Below are 19,524 nucleotides of genomic sequence, written 5' to 3'. Positions count from 1 at the left end.
TTCGTCTGTCCTCTAGTTGAAACAGTTTGGTTTTTGGTCGATAATACGGTCTAAAAATAATGAGTTACCAGAGATTTTCAAGCCCCTCGGCCACTCGTATGCCCGGGAAATAATCCTCAGCCTTACAAAAATTTCTACCAGGTACAGAGTTCAAGCCGCTCGTTGCACTACTCTGGAGGCTAAGCTTCTGCCTCCCAAAAGCGCGATCAGTTATCCTGCATTTCACAGAATATATTGATACCGTAGAGGTGTTATCACGTATTAATTTTATCTTCTATCACTCGTCAACCCAGCATACCTGTACTTTGTTTCGCCAGCTCCGCAATCTGAACGACTAAGCTCTAACCGATATACCCGGCTTTTCTGTTCACCTAAAAGATGGCCTTCAAAGCTGACCTCGGGGCTCAGAGTCGGCTGAAACACCGTCGCCGTGCTAGAGACGGGCTTGGAGATATCCTGCAATAGACCAGGTGTGATCTGATGCGGTGAACCGCAGCTAGGGCAATATATAAAATATCTCTTTAGTACTTCATAGAAGCCGGGCTACAGGGAGCACCTGTGTTCTAGCATCGATGGCCTCGTAATATCTCTGGGTTGAGACACAGAAATATTCCAGTTTCTGCTCATCTACAAACAGCTAGCAGTCTTAACTCGCGCTTGATGCAGTGACGGGTACTATCCGTATAGAAGCTTGGAAGAAACGATCTAGTTTAAAGAAGCAATGCTGCAGTAGATCGAGGACGGTCCACATCTAGGAACCATCCTCTCGGCCTCCAGCTCTGGGCGAAATTAAGCTTCGGCCTGTCTCAGCAACAAATTTATCAGGCCAGACTTTGGATAGCAGTGTTGCTGAAACATGTTCAGCTCTCAATTCCTGCCGCCAACGAACAGGAGCAGGGTACTTAATGGTTTTTGATACTACGCTAATCTTTACGAGTGATGTGACCCTGATATGAAACCCTTTCCTTTCATGGCAAGAAAGAACTGGGCGATTAACGACGGGATGGATTTCCTCTCAGGTAACTCATTGGCCTCTGCGGTAGCGACAGAATGCCGTACCAGTGAGACCTTGCTCAGCACGTCAACATCATCCCGGATGTGGTAGACAACGTGGGCTGAGTCCCTTGAGGGAAGAAAAGAAAAGACGAGGAAGCGGTGCAAAAAAAAAGGCGGCAAAGTTGTCTGTGTGTCACGTGATTACGAGGAAGAATAATCTTCCCCCTGGTAATACAGCTGCGCTGATTGGCTGAATCCCTCCCTCACGCGCGGTCCCGTGACCTGGAACTGAACCCGAGGTTGTCCGTCCCGTGATTCCGAGCCGTTGCGAGAGGCTCGGGAATTCAAGGCCACTTTCTTCTGGACGACGACGTTCTTCTTCGTGCTTGGATTCCAGCTTCCTCGTCGTTGTGTTGATTCCATCGAAACAGCCATGCTCTCTCAGAAGATCGCTCAACAGTCGCTGCGACGGCGTATGTGCCCTCAATTTGTTTGGGGTCGGTGATTGACGATGCTAACCAACTTCATCCAGTTGCCGTCCAGCAGCCCTACGCCATGCGCTGGTCTCTTATGAACGCCGCCTCTCCCGCCGCTGTTGCCATGGGAAGGAACATTCAGACAAGGTGAGTAGATTACTTGCGAGTTGACACTCGGTCCTCTTGGTCGATGCACATCTACGACGGCCCGTCGCGTTCTACGTCATGCATCCATATCCCATGGGGAACCCAACAAGCGGAGGAACTTCATAAGTGAATGGTCGAGTGCTAACAATGCGACCAGATACAACGCTTCCAGCGCGGCTCCCACTGATCCCACTAAGCTCCTCGCCCAGCAGCGTCTGAGACGTCCCGTTTCTCCCCACCTTACCATCTACAAACCCCAGGTTACGTGGTACCTCAGTGGTCTTCACCGAATTACTGGAATTATCCTATCGGGCCCCCTGTACCTCTTCGCAACCGCCTACCTCGCTGCTCCCTTGTTTGGCTGGCACCTCGAGTCGGCCTCTCTGGCTGCTGCTTTTGCTGGTCTCCCTGCGGCCGCACAGATCGGCCTCAAGAGCTTCTTCGCTCTCCCTTTCACCTACCACTGCATGAACGGTCTCCGACACTTGACATGGGATACCGGCCGGGGTATCAACAACAAGATGGTTATCAAGACTGGCTGGACTGTTGTTGGCCTCAGCGTGGCTAGCGCTCTTTACCTCGCTTTTCTGTAAATTTCCTGTGTCATACCTATGAGTTTTTGCTTCTTTAAAATCTGTTCTTGCAATATATTTTATACAGGTCGCTTGAGGACTATTTTTTGAATGGAATGTTTCTTTTTTCAATATCTCTTCCCTGGCCGCGCTTATCCAACTTTAGCCATTCGATTGCACGTATAAGGTGTCTAAGATATCACCAGCATCTACCGAAAATACACAGTTCGAGGCATTGAAAGGACTCCTCGGTTGGTAAGGAATAAACGCAGAGACTAATCATTCGACCGCAATCGACTATAGTACACAAAATCTGGGACTGGTACTGAACTTGGTTGATACGCTTTATGTTGCAAGGGACGTAAAGAGACATCTGAAGTATTTATTACTGACAAGTGGGCTAGTGAGTCTCAATACACGCAGTGAAAAATGATTCCAATTCTAAATTCGCTCGCTTCTTTCCCTTTCAAGTTTTGCAACATTCTCCGGCCTTCCTCAAGGTCTATGATTCGACTCCAACCTCCGCGGCTCCCTCAATTAATCATATCGAGAGGTACAGTCAATCTCGTTCGTATTATTGTTGTATAGGCGGCCGTTTATTTGCTCGGTTTTCTGCGCAGCATCTGTCAGTCTATGGCCTGTCACTCGCTCCATTCCAACAGGAATTACCTATGATCATATCTACCTGCAATGAATTCCCAAGAAACTCCAACCGAATGCATTCAGGCTGGGCTCGGAGGAGGATTCGGGGGAAATGGCCGAGGTGAAGGTGGATCTTGGACCGAGGATTCGCGCGTCGTGGTTTCCTCGTCGATACGTGGGAGTTCTCGTCTATCTTTCGGGCCCATGCTGGCACTGACAAGGTGCAGAGCATGGGTATTTGCCTTGCGTGGTCCTGATGCCATGTTGTAGAGTAGAGGGTGTTGCTCGGTGATTTTTGATCAATAGTATGGAGAACAGGTCAAGGTTCAATGCAGTAAGCTTTCTTTCAGCTAACCTTAGAGTGACTTGGGGAACGAGAGAGAAAAAAATGCTGTACGATAATCCGAGAAACATCCTCTACCTCCAGGCTAACTCTCTATTTAAAATCCCAGGTCTTGAGCCCAGCCACGAGTCCGAGAGATTGTTTCCCTTGAACAAGTTGTACACCGCTACAACGACACCATCCGATCTACGGGAAGGCACTGCAACGGTCTTTCAGTCGATCCTCACAAATGGCGTCAAATCCAAAGCTGCCTTCGGCTTCTGCAAGGGCCCGACGGAACGCTAGGTGTATAGGATGTCAGACAAGGTGCTTGCTACCGGCCAGCTCCGCCCCTATACGACAACATCCTTTCTCAGCCGTATTGGGGCTACAAATGCTTTTGCCTCGGGAGGCTTAACTCCTTGGATTATGCACGATCATACGTTTTTCTCGCGGGTCTGTGGCCGCTCAGGCCTGCAATGCCTGCTCAATGCCGCCGCGCCTAAACGCTCCCGGTTTGTTGCAGAAATAATTTCCTATCATGCTACATGGTTGGTCGACACAGGACACTTGAAGTCCTCAGCGGTCCAACGAAAGCAGCTTGGTCAGGCGCCACGGGTTTTGCAGGCCTCATTATGCCCCCTAGCCTTTCTAGACCCATCCTGAAACAACCGTTTGCCCTATTGATTTCAACGGCAAGCTCATGCCTCATGGTTCCCCAGATCCGTTGGGCCACCTTTTAGTCTGCCTTCCCATGTTGCGGCCGGGGTAACCTCTGGATCATGCTCGTCAGCTTCGGGGCCCCTGGTTTATCCTGCAGCTAAGTGCACGGGCCTTAGTTTATCGAGACGAGTCTCAGGCATTCAGCTCGATGTGGCGTCCGTGATGAAGCAAATATCCCTCAGCAAGGTAATAGACCCACAAGCGACCAGGATGTCAAGTTGTTGCGGATCCAACCCCAGTGTTGCCTTTTGTCCTCGACTGCCTTAAGCGTGGATTTTTGTTTCTCTTTAGCCGCCGTCCCTCCTGAGTGGTAGTAAAAGACCCCGTGTCCGTCTTGTATTCTCAAGCGATTTATCATCAACAGAAAGCATCAGATATACCGCAGCTTGAAGAAGGCGGAAAGACACCTACTGCACAACGCAGATTCGCCTGGGATAAAGACGGTGTCCAAAGCAAGCAACACGGACACGTGGATGGTTTCATCATGCATGCTGTACACCGTTCTTGAGTAGCACAATAGACACGGGAGAGACGCGTTTTTGACAGCCCATACTACTGCTCAGTGAGGATTGGGAATGGAGACGAGTCTCCTCCGTCGAAAATATTATTCTATTTCTTTTTTCCTTGTTCTTTCTTTTTAATGTCAAAATTTCCGAATCAGCTTCTATGTTTAAATACCATTTTCTCTCTGGTAATGCAGAAGCTGCCGCCAACCGTGACAGAAAGGCGAGGAAAGAAACGAGCATAGCAAAAGATAGAAATGTACTGTCAGTGCATGCTGTGCCTGTTTCTCTCTTCTGAACCATGTCTCGTCTTCTTCCTTCAGGCCCACAACCAAGTATCCTTGTCATCAATGCGGAAGCGGTTGGGATCATGCTTTGCCCTGATTCCAGCAAGGCTTCATAGTCTGGCATCTGGAATGGCAGGTTCTAATGTTACAACTAGGCAGCATCACTTACGCAAAAATGAAATCAAAATATATTCGCACAGTCCTCTTTTGCCTCGTTTAATAACCCAATCGTCTGTGAGCCACGCCTCATGGGTAACCAGAACACGGACATAATTCCCCGCCGGGGGTCGCCCGTGAGCTTCCGCCGTAGCGGCGTTCTAGAAGCGTACGTTTGGATCGCTATCCGGATGTCACCCGGCATCATCAAGCGTAAGCATGCAGACCGCTTACCGCCGGTCTCCTCTTCCGGGGTTCGAAAGGTCGAGATTGAAGTCCATGTACTTGCAGGGGGGGCAAGATGAGCTGTTCTTGCAGCTCGAAAATTCAGGCACTCGATTTCTCGTCAAATCCGCAATAAATATCCTCCGCCATGTATATGTCCGAAGGCGTTCGCGGCGGTGTTTGCCTGGTGCCATTGGGCTTCAACCTTGCATTGTGGCCTCACACTATGGCGCCGACGGTGATACATGGACAGGGTTTGTTCAAAACTGCTTTTCTCTCCGGCCATGGGAGTAGTTACCATATTGCGGTGTGGGATATTGCAAAGCTCCTCCTATTCGATGTAGAAGTACAGAAAAGTACCCTGGGGTCCGCAGGTATCATGGCATGGGTCAATCTTCCCGCCAACCGAGCCGCCGAGTGGGAGAGCACCTCCAGCCGATCAATGCAAGCCACCCTCGGCAGTAGAATCCAGTTGACTGAAGTAATCTGTTCAGGAATTTCATCAACTCCTGGATGTAGCACAAGTACAAGGTACATGAAATGACGAGCAATTTCAGTGGCAGCTGAAGTAAATGGTACCTGGCGCGACTATTCCCATCTGGGACTAGCGCCCAATCTCCGAATTCTTCCAGACATCGAATTCCACGGCGGCCACTTTGAAAAAGACCCGGAGAAGTTCAATTGCGTTGCACCTCTCAACAACACCCCATCTCATGGCCTCATTGCTTCCGGTACGAGCGGCCAGGACCGTCTCCTGCTCCGCATGTCGCTCCCTCACATCCTCTGCTCCGGCGCAACTCACCGTCCCTATCCTTCGCCGTAACTTCTCAACTCCCGCGGAGCAACAACCAGTCGACTATTCGGACAAACCGCGATGGTCATACACGCCTCCTCGCACGAAGGCACCGTTTTCCCTACGTTTTGATTCCAAAAGGCGCGATTACCCCGTCAACTCCGACCCCAAGCTGCTCGACCAGTTCTACATCCGCTTCTTGGGCGATGACGGCGACAAAGTTCTCTCCGACGAGGTCAAATGGCTTGCAGTCACGCACAAGAGTTTTGATCAGGGTCGAAGAGGATTCAATGATCGATTGGCGTTTCTAGGTATGTTGCCTTTTTCTTTTTTGTGCTAAGGCTTTTATTTTTATTTTTATTTTTGCGAGGTTGCATTTCGGCAAAAAGGCCACCACATGGCATGGGCTGATCTCAACTTCCTTTTAGGAAAACGTATCGTTCAGCTGCAGGCTTCTCTTGCTCTGGCGCAGAGCCCTCCTGGAACCTTTGGCACTGTCACCCCTGATCCATATGGCCGCGAGCCATTCTCGCACCCTGCCCTGAAGGGCCTTGATAACCTGACCTCCAACACCAAGAAATTCATGACGGACAAATCAAAGCTCGCTGAAATTGCGCGGCAATACGAGCTAGAAGGTGTACTGAGATGGTCTCCCCGGAAGGTGAGCATATTCTCCCCAAAATGATTCGCTTTTCTTCTTTCTCTTGCGTCGATACTAACGTCGACAGCCCGAGAACCTCGAAGGTTCAGGAGTCGAGGTCGTCCTTGCGCATACGCTGTACGCTCTCGTCGGAGCTGTCTCTCTGGAGAAGGGTAACCAGGTCGCCAACAAGGTAGCACGGGAGCGGATATTGGCACCTCTGGGGTTCAAGGTGACGGTATAAGGCCGGGGTTGTTGAGAGTGTGAAAATAGCCGCAAGAGCATTTTCAAGGCGTTATTTTCTGTTCTTGGATAATTTTTGATGTACGAGTTGGGAGGACGGCCTGGGGAAGGGGGTATATTACCATTTTACTTGTACTTTTACTACTACCAGCTTGTGTTATATGACGGCAATACCACCACTTAAAGTCCAGAGATATACTATTGAACCAGTCTTCCATTGAATAATCTCAAAGATATATAAGAAGGAATGTACGGTTCCTCTGACACCGCCCGAGTAACAGCGCAAAATACCCGGCCAGCTCTTAATGGAACCCTCGTTACGATGCATAGTCTCCGCACCACTGTATCGCAATCCAGCAATTTAACCCGAAGCCAATCCAGCAGAATGCCGAATTGGCGACGGAAATCACAACAAGATGGATTTATGCTAGCTTGAACTGTCTATTGGGAGCGTAAGGTACAAAGAAAGAAAAAGAAAGAAGCAAGAAGTTGCGGGAGAAAAAATGCGAATTATATTGGGCCTTACTAATCTCAATTTGGCTAGCGTTGAGCTTGGCTGGATGTGGTTAGAATTCACGTGATGGGGATTTCGATTGTCGAACACACAGATTGAAGGCCTCCGAGAACCTTCAAATTAGGATTATTTTGGTTGATTGTGATGTATATATAATTAAAACTTGTTAATAGGGGCTTGTTAATTTTCGCGTGTCTCGGAACAGCGTTGCTGTCTTGAAATCCCGTTCCACACTGATCTCCCACTGTTAGCCGTGTATAGATGCCCCAAGAAACGCTACTCCAGGGCCCCGACTGGTTTGGCTCCTCAGAAAATCCAAATCTACGCAGTTATTGATTTGATCTCTATTTTCAGCCTTCTCAAAAAAGTGTCATTCTGTTTCTACCTACTCCAACTCCTGCTCCTCGCCCAGCATACCCCGTCCGAGCCCCTACTTTAGTCGCCTAGTGGTTTCGCTGGCCTGAACCTCGCCCAAGAGCTCCTGACCTCCGCCTTCACCTCTCCGACCGCACCTCCCCTATCCTCCGCGATGGCGTCGGCTCTTTTCTTCCTAGATTTGAAGGGCAAGGTACGTGAATTTGATTAAGGCTATTCATTTCCGCCTCAATGCCTCTTCCGCTGCAGGCTGCTGGACTACCTCGTGCTGACCGACCTCTCGTAGACCCTTCTAGCCCGAAACTATCGCGGAGACATTCCTATGTCCGCCGTCGAGAAATTCCCCATCCTCCTCAGTGACGCCGAAGAAGAAAGCTCCGCTGTACCGCCATGTTTCTCTCATGAAGGAATCAATGTACGTTTGATGCTTGCGACGGAGACCGGGCTCCTGACGTGTCGCACTCCCCGCCGCTCCCCGCAACCCGCATGGCTCTGGTTTTTGGCTTCTGTGCATACCGCACCTGGCGCTTCATGAGAATTTGTTGCGAGTCTGTGACTTGGTGCAGCCTCAGAGGGAGCCTCGATGTCGTTTGTGTTTGTCTCTGTGCTAATTGTCGTCGTCCCTAGTATCTCTATATCCGTCACAGTAACCTCTACATCCTCGCCTTGACAAAGAAAAACACCAATGCGACCGAAATCCTCCTTTTCCTCCACAAGATCGTGGAAGTGTTCACGGAATACTTCAAGGTCTTGGAGGAGGAGAGTATTCGCGACAACTTTGTCATTATCTACGAATTGCTCGATGAGATGATGGATTTTGGATACCCACAAACTACGGAAAGCAAGATCTTACAAGAGTAGGCTCTGCTGTCTTTTTTTTATATAGTGGAACGCGGACTAATTGATCGTCCTCTAGGTACATAACACAAGAATCACACAAGCTGGAAGTGCAAGCCCGGCCGCCCATCGCAGTCACAAATGCAGTCTCCTGGCGAAGCGAAGGTATCCGCTACCGCAAGAACGAAGTCTTCCTCGATGTGGTCGAATCGCTCAACCTCCTCGTATCTGCGTCTGGCAACGTGCTACGATCGGAGATTCTGGGTGCTGTAAAGATGAAGTGTTATCTGAGTGGTATGCCAGAGCTGCGTCTCGGTTTGAACGACAAGGTCATGTTTGAGACAACCGGGCGGGCCACGCGAGGGAAGGCTGTTGAGATGGAGGACGTTAAATTCCATCAATGTGTCCGACTGTCTCGATTTGAGAATGACCGCACAATCAGCTTTATCCCGCCGGACGGAGAGTTCGAGCTGATGAGCTACCGCCTGAACACGCAAGTCAAGCCTCTTATCTGGGTCGAGTGTCTCGTCGAATCGCACTCCGGTTCCAGGATGGAATACATGTTGAAGGTGCGCTTTCTACTAACCAAGGACTTCCCTATTATTCACTCATGACTAACCCACCTTCAGGCCAAAGCCCAATTCAAACGCCGCAGCACCGCCAACAACGTTGAAATTGTCGTCCCCGTCCCTGACGACGCCGATTCCCCCCGCTTCCGTACAAACATCGGCACAGTTCACTACGCTCCCGAGCAGTCCGCCATCGTCTGGAAGATCAAGCAATTCGGTGGCGGCAAGGAGTTCCTCATGCGCGCCGAACTTGGTCTCCCCTCGGTCAAGGGCGACGACGAACTCGGTGGCGGTATGACTGGTGGGTTTGGAGGCAGTATGGGCGGTACGGCCCAAGGCAAAGCGAAGCGTCCGATCAACGTCAAGTTCGAAATTCCTTATTTCACCACTAGCGGTATCCAAGTAAGATATTTGAAGATTACGGAACCTAAGGTGCGTGTTTCCTCCCCTTTTCAGTTTTCAAAGAGGAAAAAGAGGGGGAAAAAAGAGCCTCCTTCTCATAGCATATCCACTAACCATATCTTTTTTGATATAGTTACAATACCCATCCCTTCCGTGGGTCAGATACATCACTCAATCCGGCGATATTGCCGTCCGTATGCCTGATGTACAATGATGTAAAGCTTCTCCTTCACTTTTTCTTATTTGCATTGTTTATACGCGTTATACAGTAGTTGAAATAGATGGTTTCTTACTTTACCTGCAGTTGTTAATCCTACTGTATTAATGATGTTCAGTTCCTATTATACTATACTAAGTCATTGTAGAAGGTGTTCTGTATTCTCAGGTCTTCAAGATCTTTTCAGACCTCATGCAAATAGTTATTACAGCGGGAAACTAAAATTTCAACATCTAACGGTAATTCACTGAAAATGTGAGATATGGGATATATAGTGGATATACGGGGGGTCAAATAACCTAAGGATACTGTCACCATCTCACGCGAAACGTTCCAATTACGGGACTAAGAGGACTTATATATTGTAACCTGTTCCCGTTTTTATAGTATTTATTTTATTTTGGCTTAATTGTTTTAATATGGCAATAACGATACAAGTGCCCACTGTACATATACTGAATCTGAAGGCGAACTTGGGTATCTCAAAACGGGGGCTTGGCTTATTTAAAGTCGAGTGCTGAGGCTCATGAGAGGAAGGAGAGTGTTCCCGGTGATACGGGCAAATGGATGCATGGTGGTAGTGCGGCTAGGGGGCATCATCAGTGGCCTTGAGCTGTTTGCTGAAGGGTCAGTTAGTTAATATCGGCCTCGCCGTCTGGGGTTTCCGGTGTGGGGAGCGGAAAGCCGTCCCCATGGGCTGCACCTGCGGCTTTGGAGAAGCCCTCTCTGGCGAGCATGGTGTTTAGCACAGCGCAGTTGTAGGCAGCCTCGCCTGGAGGCACAACTATGAAAATGTAGGTGTTGTCTGTGAAGCGGCCGAGGAAGACGTTAAACTGCGGGGTTTTGGTGTGCATGACGACGAAGCCGGCGGATGCGGGCGTTGTGTGGGTGTTGCGGGCAGCGCAGTGTTTGAACGCTTTCATGATGTTGGACAGACGTTCATGGCGGTCGTAGATTGGGTTCAGGTCGCCGATCTCAGACGAGACAGAGGTCACCGTGAGGAAAGTTGAGCGCTCGAATAGGATTACTTCCTCGGCGTCGATTCGTTTGGCAAAGGCTTGCAGAAATCGCTCGATCACTGTGAGGTTCGGGATGAGCTTGTGTACAATTCCTGCCCATGCCTTGTATAGAGATTGGTCCCATATACTGCTTCCAAAGGTGTCGATATCGAAGTGCTCTGTGCGACTGCGGATGAGGGCAGAGCGTTCCTCATAGATCCGTTGACGATGCTCGGCTTGAATCAAGTCGAGCTTATGAACGAGACAAAAGACATAACCGTGCGGGCTGTACTCTTTGAGCGCACTGATGATAGCGCTGTATGTGTCTAGGTCACGCTCAACTTCCCGTGACTCGATATCAAAGACGTAAATTAGGACCGCAACGTCGGAGAATATGTTCCCACGCTGCGAGGCGAGATAGGTCTCCATGAAGGCATCTTGTCTATACAACATACCCAGTTAGCAGGATCTCAAAGTTACAGCATCACCCCCAGGCATCTAGGAAAACAAAGGTAACACCAACCCTCCACAGTCCCAGAGATTCAGAGTCAGATTCCCCATAAACTTGACATGGCTATGCTCAACGTCAATCGTCGCCCCAAGGCGCCGTACGTCTTTGGCAACATAGTTGCTGAATATAATTGACCGCATAGACGATTTCCCCGAGCCACTCTTCCCCATCAAGAGGACCTTTCTCTTCTTCTTCCGGCCATCCATCGTTATCGCTCAATTGGAGATAGCAGTTGATTCAACCTGTACCCCGCAGCTGCCGTCCAAGAGGGAAACAGCTCTTGTGTGGCCCCAGGTTCAGCATTCGATACTTTTTGTTCCCATTTGGGCTTTTGCGTAATTGAGATTTTGAATGTAACGGCTTGATAACGCAGAGAACGTAGCTCTCGCTTGCATCAAGACTGGAGATTGGAGACGGCCTCGGGAATCGCTGGACCAGCTTGTCGTCATATCCTCCGGATCGCCGGTCCAATTATATTCCGATGGTCACGTGTAAGCCTACCATACTGGGCGGAAGTCGCGATAGCTAGTAGGTCGGAAATTGGAAGATTATCAGGCCCAGGAATGAAGTGGTTATTTCTTATTCAGAATAGCTATAACTAGACGTGATTATAGCCTCGTCCAATGTGTCGCCGCCGCCGCTCCTCAAAAAAGTATACAAGAATAGGAATCTTGTCTGGATAATATATCTACACCAATAGCGTATAATAGTGCCGGAATGGAATAGAAGGTTAAGGAAAAAAAAAAAAAATAGAAAATAGAAAATGGAAGAGAAAAAGAAAAAGACAAAGGGGCGAATATGAAAGGTGGAAGAAGAATGAAAAGCGTACACACGGACCATGGTCGTTGCTTCGTAAAATGAACCCCAGCTATTCTAATAACATCACGCTGGTGGTGTCTGGTATCTAAAAAGAAGTTCGGCAGAATTGAATGTGTGCATATTAGAATACGGTACCATCGGAGCGGATCATAATAGGCGGTTCTTTTGTGTTCGGCCTGGAAACTTCGGCGATTTCACGACCACCCTAAATATATTTGTCAGTATAAACACAACCCTGGTCGGGGCAATTGATATACGCACCTTCCATGTGCCGGCTTCAAGCATCTGGGCCAGGTTCAATTGGTCTTCTCCCAGAAGTCCTAGCTGCCCATTGACCTCTTCCAGAAGGTCATCTAGAAACCCGACAGTAAGTGCCCGCCATTCGACTACCACATCGTCGTCGGTGGAAAAAAGAGGCACCACTTCTACGCTAGGCTGTCCTTTGATCTGTGCATTATCTTTGTATGCCGCAATACCTCGCTCAAGGTCGGCCTCCTTGAGGGTCAAAAGCCCCAAGTCGATCAGAAGACCACCGTTTCGATATTCCGGAAGGCCGGTAAGCAGTTCACTACCGGCAAAGTAAATCTTCATTAATTTCGACATCGGGACCATGACTGAATAGCACAACCACTGGGTGAGCTTGTGGAATGGAACGATAGACTCCCATGGCTGTGCAGGGGGAGAACGTGGGAGATCCGAGCATGGCCACGCATCTCCTATGCTCAGCCCATCGATCTTTGTTCGGGAAGGGGGCCAGATCGAAGCAAAACCATCCATTAAGATAGACCATAGTGTCGTTATAGGTACTATGGGTACAGATGAGGCTAATGTTGATGGGTGCGAAAGCAAGTAGTCTAACGATGTCAGTTGAAGGTCAAAAAACGATAACGCGCCTAGTAGCCCTACCAAGCATGTTTCCTGGTCTTGCATCTACACCGAAGAAGTCTTGACGGTATAGTGCGTCTGAGAGCCGTATCAAAAGGCCTGCGCGGCCCTCGATGCCAGCCAAAGGGTTGCTTTCTGAGTGTTGGAACCCCCTGGCCAGCACTTGAACGGTGATCTTCTTGAGCCCCTCTCCATCGACCTGACAAGGTTCGGTTGGGTCGCTGCTGAAGAGCCCACTCTTGAACATCTCAAGCGTGGCCACCGCGAGACCCTCACTGCGAGAATAGACCTTGCCGGACTCTTTGGACTTGTAAGACCATTTGTTTCCTGCACCAGCATCCAGGAGCACCGAAACCACGAAGAGGTCAATTAGTCGTCGAGTTCGCTCCTGCGCATCGATTGTGCTCGGCCAAGATTGAAGGAGTTGGTTGACGCGGGGTCTTCCGCCGACATCAAAATGTTGCCAGCGGCCATGGGCAGGAATGGACGCGTAGTCGGGAGCGTAGTCTCTCTATAGCAGAGGGGGATTTGTGAGCGAAATCAGAAGCGAGGGCCAAAGAAGTGTACAAGCATATGGGGTGAGGTAATGGTAAGAAATTGACGGGATGGGCTCACCTTGATAATCGACACTACATACGACGCCGTCTCAGCGAACTTGGTCATGTCAACATCGAAATGATTGAGCTGGTTCCTCTTCGCCTTCCTGAGAATAACATGTGATCGATGTCGAACGGCATGGATGCTGCGCAGGTAGGCTGCTGGATCTAGGGCTGGATCTGGTGGACCTGCGATTGACAGCTCAGGGATGGATGAGGGTAAGCCGCTTCCCTTGTAGCCAGGCGATTTTAAGGAAGCATTTGAAGTCCGAGCGCTGTTGACGGATACAAACGAATCCCGATCGTCCTTCTCCGCTTGGATCGAGTTCTTCGAGTCCTTGCGCTTGAAGATACCCATGGCGGCAAAGGCGTGTACGGGCTAATGCGGGAAGACGAAGACGGAGAGGGGGAAGGGTAATATTATCGAACTGTTCGGTTCTGAAGAAGAGGCTGAAGAGGAGGAGCTAAAAGGGAGCAGCCGAGGGGTTAGCGGCCCTGCTCAAACACTATCGACTCACAGCAACGGACTCAGATAGGAGAGGGGAGGGGAGATACATAAAAGATGATGATCTGCAGAGCTGCCCGCTAAGGTGCAATCGCTTCAGATTTGTTTTTCTATCCCGGTTTTGAACGAGGTTATCGATTTTCCATGCCCCGGAGTGTGTCCGAAGGGGCCCCTTTTTTTAGACGAGGAATGGCACCGAGTCTGGGAACATGGGAACCGTGCAGGGCCCAGAAAAGCGCGTCTGGAGGAGAAGAGAGAAGAGCGTGCAGATGGTGTGGTACCTGAGGACGGAAGAGCAACAAATCGTGGCACTGGAGAGAGCCGGGGCGGGGCGGTTGGGAGGGGGAGGGCAAATTAAGAGGGCATGGCCGGGGCAAAAAGGAGGTTCGCGCAAGCTCGAAGAGTGGCACTGGAATTGACAAAACGACAGACGAAGAACTGAGCCGTACTTCGCACTCCGCAGAGTGATAAGCCTGGTTATAACTCGTCAAGTGGGCGAGCCTCGGAGTCGGGAGGTGGGGAGCTTGGAGTCTGCCTAAGCGGCTAGCGTACCCTAGTCCCAGTGCATGATTTGTATTCTGCTCTGTGCACATTCGCCCTCAGGTCCTGCTACTCTGCAGTAGAGGGCCTGGATTTTCGGCGATTAATAATTTAATTCGGCTAACTCTTGCTCTGGCCTGATTAACGGGCGCAGGAAGGATGCCGGTTTATTCGTTATTATTAGATTGATCGAGTATTATTCCCGCCCCGTCCCTACAATAATAATATGAAGCGGATATCAACTCCCCACCGGCACATGTCATCATGCAAGGCACGGGCGATGAGGGTTCTTTTCCCTGTCCATAGCGCTCTCTGTTATTGTCCTTCTCTCTCCACCAGACGGAACTGACACTCCAATTATTAATCCTCCTCCCCCGGGCACTGAGAGCACTTCTGTAACAGGGAACAGCCAGAAATGAAAATAGAAAAACGGAAAATAATGGAAAATCCCTCGTGAAAAGTTCATCAAAGGATGGCTCGGGGGCCCACCCACTCTGCCACCTGGAGCTCCAGTCCGGAAACTTGTCCCGTTGACAACGGGCCAGCAACAATAGTACGAAGGAGTGGCTGCGACAATGTGATTATTGCCCCGGGAAATGATACGTATTGATATTGGCTTACATGCTTTGATTGCTTTTCCTGGCCCGAATATTTGCTTTTCCCGCCCGGCACTAAGACAATGCACCGTTCCAACACCCGTTTAAATGTCGACAGACTGGCCTGTCCGCTAATGCGGGAGACCTTGCCCGGGCCATACTGCTGGGTCGACCGGTGTGGTTTCATGTTTAAAGTTTGCCCCTCCAAACCAGTTAACAGAGTCGAAAAGAACGAATGTGCGCACAGCTGTGGGCTGGGCCACTGTGCGCGGCGCAAGCTAAGGACAATGGTCTTCTCGGTCTCCACTGCCACTCACGGACAAGACTTGCGGCCTCCGCGACCTCCGCGACCCTTTTTGCCCCTCAAAAGGCTCAAACAAGTCAAGACTCATCGGCCTCGTCAAGCACCGACCGTGCTGAATACAGTGTCACTGCACACTGCACAGTCCCGTCTGGTTTCAGAATAGAAAGGCGGAAATTACATCATCGGTATCCTGTGGGATATTCTCGGACGAAGGTCCAACGCTATATTTGGGTTCGGACGCCTCACCTACCTTCCAGAGTATCTTCTCTTCGAAAGTGGCCGGCTCGGCATTACTTCGGTATGGGGATGCACCTCGTCCCTTTCTCAATAATGCAGGCTTACACCGTAATCTCGAGCGAAATACTCCGTAGTTCATCCGACAAGGAGCTTCAGGACTCAGTGCGTACGTAGTATTATCAGTGCTGGGCGGGTGGCACCGTGGCGGCCATTGGAAATTGCAGCAGCCACGGCCAGCCGCGAGATTGATTAGAGCGTTGGTCCGAGCACGATCCAGAATGGTCGATATTCGCTCCACCATTGATTGAATTTCTGGAAGAAATAGAGTGAACCAAGATGATGCCAATGAGTTAAACTTGTAAACTCCACCATTTCCAAACCTCGGACGCTCTTGAGAAGTTCTCGAATCTCGAAGTGTCGGTTCCGACTCGTGGTCAAACATTAAACCTTAATGAGGGACAATGAAGTAGAGCGAGTCTTTTTTCAAGGTTTGGGTCGGACCATGGCGCCTTATTTTGATTTCAACCTTGGGAGAGAACTTAAATAAGAACCATAAGCATCCTATCGAATATTCGATCTGCTGGCGGGAGGTTAATGATTGGCTGCCTGCTCCGACGAGGCATTGGGAACATCTGGTGGCCTCACTCTCGATGATGTCGTGTTTTCTGAGTTTCTTCTCGATCTCCCGCAGCAAATAACTGGATGCGAAAATTGGAACTCTCAACTCTACCCAAAGTTCCAAACACAGCAAGATACACGTGATCCAAGACCACAAGTGAAAGCGGTCTGAAAGCTCAGGCAGAATACGAGGCGGTCAATGAATGAGCCACGTTCATGAGCCACACTGGCCGCGTATGATGCTCTAGGAGAACAGCGAGGTGTGAAACCAAGTGTTTATGAACTCTTGCTGCATTAAAATGAACCCTGTAATGCCGAACTCTCGTTTATAGATCATTTGTTTCTTTGCGCCGATAGAATTGACACCGGGCCGCGAGCCGCAACTCAGCCATCTCCGTCTCGTTGAAGCCTAAGTCTTCCAGACTGACCTACTATCGAACCATAAAGTCACAATGGATGACTTGAACGGCCTCAGTTGGAGCTCTAGCTCTCCAAATGATACCAAAAAGCCGCCACCGATGAATTCTGGCTTTCTATTCCCAGCCGCGAGACCCAATAACACCTCCGGTCGATCTACCCCCCTCTCCGCCTCCTCCGGCCCATCGAACCCCCCTTCGAAGTCTGCGACTCCCAGTGGTGACAGTTTCGCAAATCTGGTTTCGTTTGGCTCGTCAAATGCCAACAAGAATCTTCCACTCGTCGAGCAACAGAAGCGGCTACAAGAGGAGAAGGCTCGAAAGGAAGCAGAGAACCGTGCGCGGTACGAGTCACAATACGGAGGAGAGAATAATCAATTTTGGGACAATCTGGAGAAAGGAGGGAGCACCAATCCCTTCAGTTCATCTACAACGCCTTCACGACAGGGGGCCTCATCTCCAAATGAGGATGATATCCTTGCTGCGTTCAATGCCTCCGCTCCCGTGGATGCGTCGACTCATTTTCCTGCTCCAAGCCCCAGCCCTTCCTTGCAGATCCCACCAAGTACGACGAGTAGGTCACAAAGCGCCAATGGACCAAGCCCTTCGCAGCAAAGCAATGACTTGTCATTCAATGACGATGATGATCCATTTGGCCTCAACCAGTTGAAGCCCAAGTCGCAACCCCCGCCCCAGCCTTCTCAACCGGATGATGATGATGATGATTTCTTGGGTTTGCTGGGCAAGCCTGTGTCCGAGCTCCCACCGCCAGCTCCGCCGAAGGACTCACTCCGAACGCAGACTCCAGAGCATCCTTCTCCGAGGCCAGCAAATGGCGTGGACCGTGCTATTGCAGAACTAGTCGATATGGGGTTCCCAGCAGACAAAGCTAGCCAGGCATTGGGTATGACACCGACCGGCACCGACGTGCAGGCTGCTGTCGGTATTCTCCTCACCCAGGCCCATGAGGAGTCTCGACAAAGAACCCAGACCAAATCGCCTGCCACCAATCGTCATCCCAGCCATTCAGGCCGAAGCCAGGACCGTGCTCAGAGACCGGATCGTGATATGCCTTCATGGATGCAGCCTGAGCGCTCTCAGACACCACGGGGTCGCAATGACATACGTTCACCATCATCTGCAGAAGTGGACCCCTCACAGATTGCTGCAAATTTTGGCAACAATTTCCTGAAAACAGCAAACTCGCTTTGGAAAACTGGCAGCAAGAAGGTTCAGCAAGTCGTCCATGAATTCAACACAGATCAAGATCCAAGCCAGCCTAAATGGATGAGAGATGCTACTCCTGAAGCTCCCCCCAGGGAACGCCGTCAACCCGAACCTCCAGCCCGCAACGGTTTTACAGACGAGGCTATTTTGCTCGAATCTGGCGGGCCTCCTCCTCGACCTCCTCGCCCTACACGAAAGAATGAAGGGCCACCTGCCCGTACAGAAAGTGAACCCCGACGACAAGAAAGCCCTTTCGGCGAAAAACGCACGCAGCAGCCTGCCTTCATGCGACAACAGCTGAGGTCAGAACCGAGAGACACGAGGTCCCGCTTATCGAAAGTGGCAGTGGAAGAACAATCAGCACAGGCGTATGTTAGCCCCGCGCGAAGGAAACGGCCTGTGGCGACGCCGTCTCCTCAACCAGAGCCAAGCCAGGGCATCGATCTCTTTGAGTCTCCTGCACCAAAACCCCCTGCAAGACCGACTCCCTCGCCAGCCGCCGCCCGTCCTCTACGGTCGTCGCCCTCAACTACTCCCTTGCCTACGCGACCTAAAGCCCCGCCGCGAGTTATCCCGCAGGTTTCAAGTAGTACCCTTTCGTCTACCCATTCTCAGCGAGAAAAGGCAGCAGAAGCTTATAAGAGGGGCGATTACGCCACTGCTCATGAAGCTTTCACAGCCGCACTCTCAGGGTTACCAGACAAACATCCTATCATCATCGTTATCCGCAGTAACCATGCGATGACAGCTCTGAAGGTTGGCGAACCAAAGGTAGCAATCAGTGACGCCGATCTCATCTTGGAACTGATTGGGCCTGCGAAGGGCGAGGCTGAATCCATCGATCTTTGCAATGGCGAGTCCCATAAACCAATGAGAGATTTTTACGGGAAAGCTTTGATGCGCAAGGCAGAAGCTCTAGAGCAACTGGAGAAATGGGCTGATGCCGCGCAAATGTGGAAGCTGGCAGTGGAGGCTGGTCATGGCGGAAGTACAAGTATTCAAGGCCGAAACCGCTGCGAGAAGGCGGCCGGTATCAGCAAACCTACGCCCAAACCGTCAGCTCCTGCGAGGCGTCCAGCGGCCCCGACGCCCAAGAAGAAAACATCTGCTTTAGACGATTTGCAGGGTGGCTCGTCTGCATCCAATTCCGCCACATCATTTGAGGCAGTTAATCGTCTCCGAGAAGCTAACCAGGCTGCGGAGCGTAGCGACGAGGAAAAATTCGCTTTGACGGATAGTGTCGATGCACGTCTGACAGCGTGGAAGGGCGGAAAGCAAGACAATCTTCGTGCCCTTCTAGCTAGTCTAGATACTGTTTTGTGGCCTGAGGCCAATTGGAAGAAGATCAACATGTCTGAGTTGATTATGCCCAGCAAGGTCAAGATTCAATATATGAAGGGTATCGCAAAAGTGCACCCTGACAAGGTACGCCGCTAGATATCATGCCAGTATATAATCATCACTAACAAGCACACTTTTTAGATCCCCACCGATGCGACCACGGAGCAGCGCATGATATCCAGTGCTGTATTCGGCGTCTTGAACGAAGCCTGGGATAAGTTCAAGGCGGAGAACAACCTTTAACCTACTCTTCTAGTTTTGGTTGTCTGGATGGTTATCTACTTTCTCTCTA

General features: G+C 50.4%; 8 protein-coding genes across 8 annotated transcripts; 5 read left to right on the top strand and 3 right to left on the bottom strand.

The window, feature by feature from the left end:
- Positions 1-1,573: 1,573 nt before the first annotated feature.
- On the top strand, positions 1,574-2,600 carry ASPVEDRAFT_46365 (succinate dehydrogenase cytochrome b560 subunit). Its single transcript, XM_040813532.1, has 2 exons — positions 1,574-1,619; positions 1,777-2,600. The coding sequence occupies exons 1-2, from the start codon at positions 1,597-1,599 to the stop codon at positions 2,210-2,212; spliced, it is 459 nt and encodes a 152-aa protein (XP_040672744.1). The 5' UTR covers positions 1,574-1,596; the 3' UTR covers positions 2,213-2,600.
- A 2,394-nt stretch (positions 2,601-4,994) lies between these two features.
- Positions 4,995-5,677, top strand: ASPVEDRAFT_351400 (uncharacterized protein). The gene has a single exon (XM_040810931.1). The coding sequence runs from the start codon at positions 5,198-5,200 to the stop codon at positions 5,591-5,593; it is 396 nt and encodes a 131-aa protein (XP_040672743.1). The 5' UTR covers positions 4,995-5,197; the 3' UTR covers positions 5,594-5,677.
- ASPVEDRAFT_65518 (mitochondrial 54S ribosomal protein mL57) lies at positions 5,574-6,936 on the top strand. The gene is made up of 3 exons (XM_040815809.1): positions 5,574-6,153; positions 6,271-6,503; positions 6,571-6,936. Exons 1-3 carry the CDS (start codon positions 5,763-5,765, stop codon positions 6,724-6,726), a joined length of 780 nt encoding a protein of 259 aa, XP_040672742.1. The 5' UTR covers positions 5,574-5,762; the 3' UTR covers positions 6,727-6,936.
- Positions 6,937-7,382: 446 nt separating this feature from the next.
- On the top strand, positions 7,383-9,759 carry ASPVEDRAFT_46359 (AP-1 complex subunit mu). Its single transcript, XM_040813531.1, has 6 exons — positions 7,383-7,807; positions 7,901-8,029; positions 8,242-8,471; positions 8,531-9,020; positions 9,081-9,452; positions 9,556-9,759. The coding sequence occupies exons 1-6, from the start codon at positions 7,769-7,771 to the stop codon at positions 9,634-9,636; spliced, it is 1,341 nt and encodes a 446-aa protein (XP_040672741.1). The 5' UTR covers positions 7,383-7,768; the 3' UTR covers positions 9,637-9,759.
- Positions 9,760-9,857: 98 nt separating this feature from the next.
- On the bottom strand, positions 9,858-11,578 carry ASPVEDRAFT_46358 (Rag GTPase GTR1). The gene is made up of 2 exons (XM_040813530.1): positions 11,161-11,578; positions 9,858-11,079 (listed from the first exon to the last, which is right to left on the bottom strand). The coding sequence occupies exons 1-2, from the start codon at positions 11,352-11,354 to the stop codon at positions 10,272-10,274; spliced, it is 1,002 nt and encodes a 333-aa protein (XP_040672740.1). The 5' UTR covers positions 11,355-11,578; the 3' UTR covers positions 9,858-10,271.
- A 510-nt stretch (positions 11,579-12,088) lies between these two features.
- ASPVEDRAFT_141277 (URC4/urg3 family protein) lies at positions 12,089-13,806 on the bottom strand (the record flags this gene model as incomplete). Its single annotated transcript, XM_040807733.1, has 4 exons — positions 12,089-12,172; positions 12,229-12,821; positions 12,874-13,363; positions 13,468-13,806. 4 exons carry the CDS (start codon positions 13,804-13,806, stop codon positions 12,089-12,091), a joined length of 1,506 nt encoding a protein of 501 aa, XP_040672739.1.
- A 1,605-nt stretch (positions 13,807-15,411) lies between these two features.
- On the bottom strand, positions 15,412-16,386 carry ASPVEDRAFT_351132 (uncharacterized protein). The gene has a single exon (XM_040810923.1). The coding sequence runs from the start codon at positions 16,070-16,072 to the stop codon at positions 15,548-15,550; it is 525 nt and encodes a 174-aa protein (XP_040672738.1). The 5' UTR covers positions 16,073-16,386; the 3' UTR covers positions 15,412-15,547.
- Positions 16,387-16,700: 314 nt separating this feature from the next.
- ASPVEDRAFT_141636 (UBA/TS-N domain protein) lies at positions 16,701-19,475 on the top strand (the record flags this gene model as incomplete). Its single annotated transcript, XM_040807767.1, has 2 exons — positions 16,701-19,316; positions 19,374-19,475. The coding sequence occupies 2 exons, from the start codon at positions 16,701-16,703 to the stop codon at positions 19,473-19,475; spliced, it is 2,718 nt and encodes a 905-aa protein (XP_040672737.1).
- Between the last annotated feature and the right edge of the window lie 49 nt (positions 19,476-19,524).

This window comes from Aspergillus versicolor (assembly GCF_001890125.1).
Source record: "Aspergillus versicolor CBS 583.65 unplaced genomic scaffold ASPVEscaffold_12, whole genome shotgun sequence".
NCBI classification, from domain to species: Eukaryota; Fungi; Ascomycota; class Eurotiomycetes; order Eurotiales; family Aspergillaceae; genus Aspergillus; species Aspergillus versicolor.
The sequence above is the reverse complement of the archived record's forward strand: the minus strand, read 5'-3'. Positions and strand labels throughout refer to the sequence as shown.